Below are 12,585 nucleotides of genomic sequence, written 5' to 3' on the forward strand. Positions count from 1 at the left end.
AAATCTGCATGTTTTTGGACTGTGGGAGGAAGCCGGAGAACCCAGAAAAAAACGTTTGTAATCCAATTAAAGCTCCCTCATGATTTGTGACATCTGTGGCATATTGACAAGTGACCAAAGTCCACATTTTGGTGTGCCCTTTTATTGAACAGACCATAAGGAGTGTCTGTGTACTGTACTTCATGTTAAATTTCCAGCTTCCTTACAGTGCTAATAGCTTGTTATATAGCCCAGTAGGATATATAACTGTATAACTTTAGTAGATACAATTTGTTTTGCAACTGAATCCACTTTATTGAAACAGAACCTGCAGAACTGTCAACATGGCAGCTTCTTAAAGCAAAAGAAGTGGACCCTCTCTCAACTTTACTGTTTCCTGCATCTTCCTTTGATTGTGGCCTGTCACACACGTACACATGCGCACACATCAGCCTCCAAAGGAACGACAAACAAACTGTGATCTATAGCTAAGAGGTAAATCAGCAGAACTTAATCGTAATATTATTTAACAGTTTTGTAAATTGTTATCCCTTACACTACCTTTTACTGGGTAAAGTAATAAGTCTACTGCATCACACATGACTGTTCAACACTGCTGAAATGTGTACATGCTCTCATATAATTGAAACATATTCATACTCCACAGAGGGTGTGCACGTCTGTCCCAGGAGAAATTGGATGTGTAATTTGCTTATCTGATGCGCCTTGGAAACTGCAAACACTCTGCCAGCAGGCACAGCTGCCCTGTCCACTCTCTGATTGGATCATGAGTTGGAGCCGAGAACCAAAGACACTCCTACAAACTCTGATTCAATGACCAGTGTCTCTGTCTCCTCCACAAAATAAGTAAGTGGATAAAACGAGATAAATGGAGCCCTTATGTTCAACTCTTCTCTTCAGTGCACAAAAACTTAAGTTGCTCATGTTGGATAGATATTATTCTTAGAGGATTAACAAGGAGTTTGTATATGTGAAATAGGTACAAATAAATGGCATGGCCATGTGCATTTGCTTTCAGTGGAGCCAACAAACACAAGCTGTGAAGCCATGTCCATGACATTGGAAGAACAGCCAACCACCCAAAAACAACCTGGGTTTTGCAGCCAACCCAGTGTTGTGATTCAACTTAGTAATTGGTGAGAAAATATTAATACAAATGATTAATTATTTTAATAATTAATGGTGTTATTAATTTTCTTAAAAACGGGGCACCACTCCTCTCAAGGAGGAGAATGACAGAGAAACTGTCACTTAACGACCTTCAACTCGTCTATGTGTTTACTCGGGCGCGTCCGGGTCTCCCACACAAGCTGCGCGTATCTTCTTACCTCGGACGTTGTCATCTGCAGGGTCCTGCAATGTATCACATTGCAGGACCCTGTCATCAAGCGGATGCTTTCCTGCAGGTTGTGCATGAACAACCTCCAGTCCAGGGGCATTGCGACCCTGGAAATATATGGTCCTTAGCCGCTGGTAGTACTCTTGGGGGGACTCGCTGTTCTTTTGGGTGATCGTCATGGCGCTCAACGCAGCCGACGTTTCATCTAAGTATGGGGCATATTCCTCCAGCAGGGCCCTCCCTGAGGTAGTCATTCACGTTTGCGTGCTTCACATTTGGATCAAAACGTTCAAGGTCATGCGCAAGAGACTCTAATTGGCTCGTACGCAGCCGTCAGGGCCTGTGTGTTTCAAGGCCTGTGTGTTTCAAGGTCATCACCTTCATCTGAGTAGCCATAATCACTCAGCTCCTCCAGGCGTTGTTGCCGCGCCCTCTCTGCCCCCTGAGGATCCTGACGGTACCCTGGGAGCTGGTGGCGGCCGCCTCCAGCTTCTGCAGGGCTCGGTCCACCGTAACCCCTTTCGTCCAGGAAGTGGTCTCCAACTCGTTGAGTTGGGGACAAACTCTGGACAAGGCGGGTTGTCCCCCGTTCAGAAGCATGCGGTTGGTGTCCTCCTGGGGCGTATGGCGTATTTTCTTTACCTGGAGAGGTTAAGGAAGATTCTCGTATGGCGTCCAGGTCTGAGCCCCCCTTGACAGGGGCCGACAGTCTCCTGGCAGGTGGCTCCCGGGGTGGTGCTGGTTTGTCTCTTCCAAAGTCCCTGTGGGTTTCAGGTTCTCTGGCCGTGAGGGCCAGAGGAGGAGGGAAAGGTAGATCCCGAGGGAGAGGGAAATTCAGTTGGTGGAATACCTCAGGGTTTTCCCTAGGTGTTTCTGAGATCTCCCGGATTCGGGTTGTAAGGAGGACGACCAGGTGGCTCGACCGGCTCATATCTTCATGATATGTTCATGAAATGCTGCTCAGCTCACAATTACTTCCGGCGCTGTGTCGAGTGGCAGCCAGCAACAGTTGCTCTCTCTTTTTTCCGCACTTTTAGCTATTTTTTCTTATTTTATTTTTATTGATGTTTTTCCCAGTAAGTTGTTGTGCTAACCCTAGCCAACCATGTTTGTGAACTTTTTTCCATGTTTTTTGTCCGTGTGTCTCATTCTTAGGACAATTTTTCCCGACCGCATCTCCGTCTTGTCGCAGCAATGCGGCGGGTCTATTGTTTACACCCGAGACCAGCTGTTGTCGCTAACTCCATCGGCGCTAATGCGGGAGAGGCCTGAAATCCCCAAAGAACTGGGGAGAAAGTACAGGGGATGTAAGGCTGGACGTAAACATCGGGAAAAGAAGAGGAGATACAATCCATCTCTCCCTTCCATCACCATGGGGAACGTGAGGTCGCTGGCTAATAAGATGGACTAGCTGGCGGGCCTGGTGAGGACTCAGCGGGTGTATCGTGAGAGCAGTGTGCTGTGTTTCACGGAGACGTGGCTCCACGAGGACATCCCGGACTCGAATGCAACTGTGGACTGCTTTCAGACTGTTCGGGCGGACAGGAGTCACCGGGAGAGTGGCAAGAGGAAAGGTGGGGGACTTGCTATTCTTATTAACAACAAGTGGTGTCATCCTGGTCACGTTACTGTGAAGGAGCGTGTGTGCAGCCCGGACATTGAACTGCTTGCCGTGAGTCTGCGGCCATACCATCTGCCGAGGGAGTTCTCACACGCTATCGTCCTGGTTGTTTACATTCCTCCGACCGCTAACGCGGCGCGCGCGAGTGACGTCATACACACCGTCGCCCCGGATCTTCAGACACGGCACCCAGATGCATTCATTGCAATATCTGGGGACTTTAACCACATCACTCTGGCTGCCACACTGCCCACTTTCAAGCAGTTTGTGGACTGTCCCACCAGGGAAAACAAGACACTTGACCTGCTGTATGCCAATGTTAAGGAGGCTTACAGCTCCACTGCCCTTCCTCCTCTTGGAAGATCGGACCACAACCTCATCCACCTGCAGCCCCGGTATAAGCCCCAAGTCCAGCGGCTTCCTGTGACCACCAGGACTGTGAGGAGATGGTCACAGGAGACTGATGAAGCTTTACAGGGCTGCTTCGAACTAACAGACTGGGAGTTGCTCTGTGATTCACATGGAGAGGACCTTGATGATCTCACGGACTGCATAACGGGGTACATCAATTTCTGTGTGGACAGCATTGTTCCTAAAGTGACTGTATGCTGTTTCCCCAACAACAAGCCGTGGGTCACCAGAGACATCAAGGTCCTGCTGAATGAGAAGAAGAGGGCCTTCAGAGATGGGGACAGAGAGCAGATGAGGCAGGTCCAGAGGGAGCTTAAGGAGAGGATTCAACAGGGCAAAGACAGCTACAGGAGGAAGCTGGAGCACAAACTCCAGCAGAACAATGTAAAGGATGTGTGGAGCGGTATGAGGAGCATCACTTGCTACAAACCATCTGGTAGCCAGGCAATAGGAGGTGGTACTGAACGAGCCAACGAGCTGAATCTGTTCTTCAACAGATTTGATGAAAGGGCTCTGGACTACCCCTCCCCCAGCTCCTCTACAACCATTCACCTCCAAAACTCCAGCCCTGCTGACACCCCTCCCCCTCAGCTCCTTCCTAACTTTACCCTATCTGTTATTCTCCCCCGGTGTAACACAGAACGCCAGAGGAAGTCTTTTCTTCCTGTGGCCATCAGGCTGTATAATTTAGCCATTTAGTCACCTTATCACTGTTTATCACTTTCAACATTTGCTCACCATAATTAGTTGTACTTATTTTATTTCCGTGCGTACTGCTGTATATTATATATACCTACGTTGACTGTGATTCTTTTTTTTATTTATTCTTTTTTGATTTATGTGCAACAGGACCACTCTGTCACCTTTTAAGACAGAAACAGTACTTTTAAAATAAAGGTTTAACATTTATTAAAGTATTAAAGTGATCAATTACAACAACAACAAACATCAATCCTCTAATCTAAATAACTACTGATAAAGGTGTTCAAATGTGCAAGAAAAGGGGCATGGATATGAGTGCAGAAGTGTGTGTGTGAGTGTGTGTGTGTGTAAAGGGGGTGTGTCACTTTAGCAGTTGATGACAGCATGGGAAACAGGAAGTAAACAAACAAAGCCAAAAGGTAAACAAGAGGCCTCTCCTCTTTGTTCTCAATGACCCCAATGACCCCAAACTTTTCACCAGGCTTTATGGCTTCCCAGTAGGCCTCAACAGATGACAATGGCTAGGCCCAACACCAGCAAAAACAAATGTGTTTGCTAGTGAGTAGCAAACACATTTTGAGCCTTTACAGCAATAGCAAACATCGAGAAATGTACATGGTAAGAAGGTTTATAGGTCACAAGGTGTATATATATAATCAGAACTTTGACTCCTCGACAAATAAAAAGTTGTGACGTTTAAATACACACACCAGGATGTCCATAAGGAGTTGCTTATTAATCCCCTGGCAATTTACCAAGTGTGAACCTGCAGCACTGATCTGTGCCATGTAAGCACATTCACCTATATGTCATTCAGGGTTGTTCCAGACCCATGCATGACACAAATGAATTTCAACATACAGCTGACTAAAATATCCATTCCTGTAATAAGCAGGAAAAACTGTTCAGTTAGATACAGAATCATTTTCTACTGTGGTGTTTGTGGTGCTGTTGTGATCTGTATTGTTTATAAGGGGAGGTGTTTATGTTATTCAGCTGAAACATTCTGGAATCTTAACCGGTTTCATGGTTGCTCCTCCCAGCTGTACCTCAGTGTAGCCGGTGCTTGACTATTATTGATATAAATGTAACACTAAAAATTGCATGAATCACAGTTGTGTTATTTACCAGTGCCACTTTTGTTTTGTTTTTAATCTTAGAGTGCAGTAAAATCTCACAGTCCTTCATCTACGTAACATTAACCGCCTCAAAGTCCTCCTGTTAACATTCAAGGCCAGTAACAACCTTGCCTCGCCATATCTGTCTGACCTCCTCCATGTTGCCACTCCCATTACACTGCACAGATAAGGAACTGCACTGACATTTAACCCACATATAAGTGATAAGGAGGGTGAGGATGAGAAACTTTAAAGGAGAAGTATTATGCAAAATCAAATTTTTTAATCATTTTAATACTTATGTTTGGGACTCTGGTGGCCCTATGAGTAGACAAGTGTGAAAAAGATAACTCAGTCATGTTTTTGTGGTCCTCCTCAGTCTAAGTACAGGAGATAAAACACGTGATGTTGACTTCCGTACTCATTGGGACTTTACAATGAGACATTCCTGAAATTGTTGTCTCGCTTTATCTCTAAAAAAATGCGAGAGTGCATGCGAGGGCAATAGTATCCAGAAGAGCAGAAGTTGGAAGTGTTCTATTCTTGGCTGCACAGTGCAGCACAGAGTTCTACACAAACGTCCAGCCTCAAAGGATATGCATGTCCAGTGAATACATTTTATATATGACGGCAATGTGCCGGCTAGATGGCACAGTTCTGTCAGTGCTGCCTCAATTTATGTGCATTGTTAACAATGCATTGTTTTCAATGCAATTTAAGACCAACACACCCATGGGCACACTGATGATTGTGAGTTCATTTGATGTGAGCGCTGGTTATAACAATAACAGCTGTGTCAATTGGAAACAAGCAGTGTTTCACTGTGCGCCACATTGTGTGTTGTAATTCGGTACAGTTTCTCCACAGTTTGGTATGCATTACGGTTTTGGGGTCACGGTATCGGTACGGTTTCGATATCTTAATATAAAATACTTAGACTAGCAAAGGCAATATTGCATTTTAAAAATAATTAAAAGCACAGATATAATAAAATCGGATCAGATGAAACAGCAAACATGATTACACACAAATTAAAAATAAATAAAGTTTAGTGCTATCCAATAAAAATAAACAACATTTTAACCCACTCACAGAAACTGCAACTACAAATACACCATGCTGCTCCAAGTCAAAGAGACGGGTGGTGACGCTTGCTCTGGGTGGCGCTGTCGAGCGAGTGTCTGTCCAATATCCAATTTCAAACCAACTTCATTGCGCTGCATAACAGATGCACACCGTGGTTTGTTTGTTGACATTCATTCTCTCATTCTCATCGTAGTCTACGCTGAATCCTAAATGATCTCACACAGCGGACTTAAATGAAGATGGTGCCGCTTCAAACTTCCTTTTTTCCGCTGAAGGCGGCGTGAGCAGAGCAGCGCTGAGTCATGTCTCTGCTCCTGAGTGATCTAATCACGCAGCATTGTGTACTTTAAAGAACCCATATTATACCCTATTACCCCAAGTTAAACTCCTTATGCCCTAATGAACATGTCTGTGTCATGCTTTAGTCAAAATATCATAAGGATGAAGCACAATAGCAGTTCAATAACCCTGCCAAAACAGCCCTTTTCAGAATGCTCGGTTTTGTGCCTAGTCATTTACATGTGAATGAGACCCAGGTAAACACACATCCGCTGCTTCCAGGGGAGTGTCGTTCTAACTTAAGGCCACATTATACTTCTCCGACTGCGTATGCGTTATCCGTCTGCGTCACCACGGAGACGCCTCGAGCATTTATACTTCTGCGTCGTGGTGACGGACACTCGCTGCCATTTCCCGCCCGATCAGTAGGGGTCGCTGCGCAAGGTTGTTGTGCTTCTGGCTACAGTGAGCAATGGCGTCCGAGAAAGAAAGAGAGAGAAAGACTGTTGTTGTTGAAACAGTGGCCGTTTCTCACTTTTCTGTGTGACGGAACGCAGTTTTAAGATAATTTGAGGCGAGAAATTGGCCATTTAGGGTCTAAACATGTGCTGTGTGTGTTAAGATATGACGTATTTATAGTTCGGCAGCGGTGTTATCGGCGGGGATCAGCTCCGCCTCTGTCAGGACGCCCGGAGCGCACTGAGAGCCGGCACAGAGCAGCTTAGCTCGGCCTGTCCTGAGGACCAATCGCAGCTCTTGCCGTCTCCGTTGTCCCTTGACGGAGTGACGGACACTTAAAAAATATTTTGTGCAGACGGAGACGACGCAGAGGCTCTTCGACAGTCTCTGCGTCGACGCAGAGTCTCTACGTAGCCTACGCAGAGCACTTTACGCAGAAGTATAAATTGGGCTTTACTATCCACAGCCATACTGTCGCCACTTATCACCTATTGTCATGCACCGTCGTCCCAACCCCCGCTCCATATACCCCATAGTAATGTCAGTTTATCCGTTGTTACTGCGTTTCACCGTAATGCATAGAGTGACCACGATTTTGGCTTCTCGCGATCATAAAAACATTAGAATTGAAGAAAAACTTTTAATGCGCCACGCGGTGCGGCGTGTAAGTAAATTCCTATGCTAGAAAAACACCTTGAATGCACCAGTGTTACTGCAGCTGAATGTGACGTGTGTGGATCAATAATGAGGAGAGAACGTGGAAACACGACAGAAAGGCAGCCTTTGATTGAGAAGAAATGTAGGACAACATCTACATCTTCTGCAGTGCTTTCAAACGCGTGCTCTTCATATTATTGATCCACACGTCACTCGCTAACTGCAGGCACGTAACTGGTGCGTTCAAGGTGTTTTTCTAGCATAGGAATTTACACACACGATCAACAACAAATGGCTTGTGAAGCTTGTGAACATTTTTTTCATAAATAAAATATATCCACTGGACACACAAATCCTCTGAGGCTGGAAGTTTGTGTAAAACACTGTGCTCTGCTGTGCAGCCACTCTTCCTCCCTCGCCTGCACTCTCATATTTCACAGGGACAAGGAGGAGCTACGGTGGAGCTCTGAAGTACTCTGCCTGGCGGGGTGCCAACATTCACGGTGAAATGCTCGCTATGTTGTAATTCCACGAGAGGTTTAAACATTGCATGTATTATCGCCTATACTTACACTAAGTGGAACCACTAAAACATGACTGAGTCTTGTTTTTTCACATTTTGGGGACTGGTATGGCCCCCTGAGTCCCAAATATAAGTACTAAAATGATTAAAAAGTTGATTTTGCACAATATGGGCCCTTTAATACATTTTGACGGACTGAAACGTACCGAAATACTGTTGTTTGCCGTTGCGTATTGAACCGAACAGGGTGTACCAAATGGTTTGGTAAAATACAGAATACTATTGCATCCCTAGTTGTCATCACAGCTGCTAATATCACAATGCTGATTTGTCACTTGAAATAACCCGTGAGGATGTTACGGGCCGGATAAAGCTGGTTTGTGGCCCAAATCCGCCCCCCGGGCCGTACTTTGCCCATATATGTGAGGGTTATGTGCATGTGTACTTGTTTTTGTTACCTCTTAAAGATTATTTTCCTGTCATCAACACCAGCTTTGTTTGGAACAGTCGCCCTCATGGAGACCTGGTTAAGTTTAGAGCTAAGATTTGAATTGAGGTTGTGCAAGTTAAGGAATAACGCTTTGGTTAGGCTGTGTGTGTGTGTGAGAGAGAGATAGATGAATGTGGGGGTGCTTTGGGTAGCAGGGCAGACAAACAAATCTGCTTGAGAACACATGGACTTTCCCCACGTGAATCAATATTCAAGCCCTGATCTCTCTGTTGAGCTGAGAGGCCAACACGAGGAGGCAGCTGAAAGGCAGATGAGACAGAGGACGGAGGGAGGGCTGTGGGATGTCATTTCAAAAAGGAGATTCTCATTGGAGGCAAAGAGAAAGAAGATCGCAATACATGTTTTTAGTGCAAGAAGTGTGTGTGTGTGTGTGTGTGTGGGGGGGGGCGTAGAATTGTACTATATTCTAAAGACATCTTGGTTGCACTTCGACACCCTGGGCTCAGGGACTCAACATCGGATTATTATAAGGTAGGTGATGACAAATAGCTGTCCCAAGATACAATTATGTAAACACCTAGATAGAACAGCATTTCTAATTTTCCACACTGGGCTGCATTGCTCTTTCCTGCAGAGTTAAAAAAATAAAATAAAAATAATAATTCTTTTTTTTTACCTCTCTCCATTAAATGGATTGGATTAGTGCTGCACTTTTTTTTTTCCATCTATAGTTTATGAATATTGTTGGTCGAGATCTGAAGGTACCTGTACCAGGTTTGATGTGTGAAAATTAGTGACATCTAATGGTAAGACCGCAAATTGTATCAAATTGAGGACTCACTGGTACTGGCGATCTGTCCTGGTGTAACCCGCCTATCGCACTATGTCAGCTGAGATTGACTCAGCACCCCTGTAACCCTCGTGGAGAATAAAGCTGTAGAAAATGGATGGATGGACTATGGCTGGTTTGTCCATTTGGGTTTTTGGGTTAGGGTTAAGGGTTAAGGGTTAACCCTAACCCTAACCCATATTACATATTATGTAATATGGTGGTCTCAGTAAAGCAGGGGTCTTCCCTCAAGTGCACAAGACATACTTCTATGAAAGCTGAAAATATATTTTTTAATTTTGAAGCTGTTTCACATTTATTAATGATTAGGTCACTACAACATGTTCTGAAACAAATGATTTTGTGTTTTCTGAGTGTTTACAGGAGAAATTGACAACAATCAGTAAATTATTACAAGATTACAAGAGATTAGAAGATTACAAGAGCTGTGTTTTAAGTAACATGCAATTACTTATTTTGCAATGTGTGCGTGTGTTTCTTTGTACTCTAGTGTTGGCTTTGAAAAAGACCTCCAGCAAAGGTGGAATGATGTTCACGAAGTTAAAATGGATGATTGTGATCCAGCTCCTACTGAATGAACAAGGTTTGTGCAGGGCCCCACCTCCTCTCACTCAGATGAATCGTCTGGTTTTGAACACTGATGTCAATGGAGATGTGGAGGAATCTGACAAACAGGATCCTCAGGCGTTCCTTGGCTCTCAACTCAGCCTCTCCACTGCCAAAAAACATGGCCCTGTATCAGTGGTTGTGGATGAAGAGAAGAGAGTCCAGTCTGCCCAACATGTGATATCAGTCCTCAGGGCAAAGCTTCAGGGACAGATTCAAGATCATCTCCACATTCACAGGAACATCAGCTGTGAGGAGCTTCTGTCTGCCAGTACTGTGGAGGACCCTATGTCCTCTTTGTTCCCCCAAGAGCTGCTGGGCCTCTCTCTAGTGCCAGTGTTGGTGGTGGCAGGATGCCCAAAGGAGGCACATACCCTGGTGCTGAAGCTGTACGACTTACTGGGAGTGACGGATACGGAGGAGCTCCTGATGGAGGTGCAGAGTCTTATAATAGAAAGGGGCCTGAGTAAGTCAGCATCTTTATCAGCAACATCATTTTCAGAGAGGGATCGAGCAGGGCACCACATAGAAGCTGTGATGTTCAACATCCAGCGGCTGGTGACAGCCGGCGAGGACACCACCGAGCAGGAAAGTCACTGTGACGGTTGGACCAGGGTCAATGGAACAATGCTGCTGGGGACAACTGTGGAGGGAAGCACAGGTGGACTGGAGGAGGCAGTGAACAGCTGTGAGAGACTGGGAGTCCTGTGTGCAGGCGTGACCAATAGTGGGCCACTCAGTCCGGGCATCATGTACCAGGCAGTGCTGAGGGAAGGCAGCCGTATCCTGCTGTCTGACTCCCCAGGCTCTGAATGTTGGATCCATCAATGTAGTGCAGAGGAGTTTAGTTCAATCCCTGCTGCTTCAGGTCAGCGATTAAAGCGCAGCCCCGAGAGGAGCTGTATAAACGAAAATGAGCAGCGTGTGTACAATGTGGTAGAGTGGATCCCTGCAGTCAGCACCCTCTACAACCTGGGCACAGCAGTGTATTATGCCACCGTCAACTGCTCTGAAACAGCCAAAGAGAGAGCCCTCCTGAGTGCTGTCGACCTGGGCACAGATGCTCTCATGGTTGCCACAGGTGGGACTGCAGGTGTGGCAGGTTATGCTCTGGGTGCAGGGGTGAAGACCAGTGTGAAAGCAGGGGTCAGGTATCTCCTCAACTCCATGAAACAGGAAGACGACATAATGGTGAACCAGTTCAGCTGGGAGGAGGGCCAGTAGACTGAATGATCAATTAATCAGCTTGTGATGTTTTAAGTAGTTCATAGTAAAACTAAAAAAAATAGTAATGACAAGGATCCATTTAGTTGACATGGTTGAAATTAGTTTACTAGATTTATTAAAAATTTAATTCCCAGAGATCCACAGATGCATCACGGCAGATATTTTCTGATTTTTTTTCCATCCTTTCCGACTAAAAGCTGTAGTGCATAACATTTGAATATATAGAAATGTTAGCTTCAAAACATTGTCAAATTAGTTCACACTGTGCTGATTAAGCCTATCAGCTCCGCACCCTGTGACCCCTTTAACACCCTGTGACCCCTTTAACACATGGCATTTAGCGTTTTCTGTGATCGGATATTGATCAGATAGTATGGAATCCTCTATTTTTAGAATCATGGACGGAAGTTGTCTTCTTCCATCAGATCTAATGCAAACAATCCGTCCTCTGTTGTATTTACACCTATACTTACAAGTGGTCAGGTGTTAGGCCAGGTCTAAAGGAGGCCTGCGTTTCTCAGTATAGTCCTTGTGTTGCCCAGTGACATTCCAATGCTGCAAACAGAAAGTGATTGGTTTGATGTCAAGATAGGCGGAGACAACAGCAACATTGTGCTGATCAAGTTAAACAGCTGCAAACAGGTTGAACTGAAAACACCAAGAAACACCCCAGGCCGATGTTTCAGAAGTGAATTCCTCTGTTCCAAAAACCTGCATGTTCAGCAATTTAAAGCAACACTGTTGCTGTATGCTCACAGACGCTTCCTCAGTCAGTCCCACAGGGGAAATTCCTTCTCTGTATTTAACCCAAGGTTTCTTGTTCGACTAGAAACCTTTCTAGAATTTGGAGCAGCAGGCAGCCACTGAGCAGCGCCTGGGGGAGCAATGGGGGTTGGGTACCCGGCAACCCTCCAGTTAAAAGACAAGTTCCCTTTCCACTTGGCCATGGGCTGCCCCTTGTCACACAAACCAAACAGTGGCACAATATTTAGAGGTTATGCACCGCAATTTTAAGATATATTATATATTAAATAACAAATATGAAATAATATTAAATTGAAATTGTCAGAAACATATACGTTCAAATTTGTTCAATTGGAGTTCAGTGTATACTGTTCACTGGGTGACAATTGTCAAGTTTAAAAAGAGGGTCTCTATTAAAAAAAGACTTTAAAAAACACTAATCTAGAATATAATGAAGTCAAGGTAAATGTATTACTAATCAGTAGAATATCAGCATCTCAAAAGATGCTCAC

General features: G+C 45.0%; 1 protein-coding gene across 1 annotated transcript; it reads left to right on the forward strand.

Moving 5' to 3' along the window:
- Positions 1–10,111: 10,111 nt before the first annotated feature.
- Positions 10,112–11,326, forward strand: apof (apolipoprotein F; the record flags this gene model as incomplete). The annotated part of the gene is made up of 1 exon (XM_083891968.1): positions 10,112–11,326. The coding sequence occupies one exon, from the start codon at positions 10,112–10,114 to the stop codon at positions 11,324–11,326; it is 1,215 nt and encodes a 404-aa protein (XP_083748094.1).
- Positions 11,327–12,585: the final 1,259 nt, after the last annotated feature.

The sequence above is a fragment of the Microchirus variegatus genome, assembly GCF_963457635.1.
Source record: "Microchirus variegatus genome assembly, chromosome: 7".
NCBI lineage: Eukaryota > Metazoa > Chordata > Actinopteri > Pleuronectiformes > Soleidae > Microchirus > Microchirus variegatus.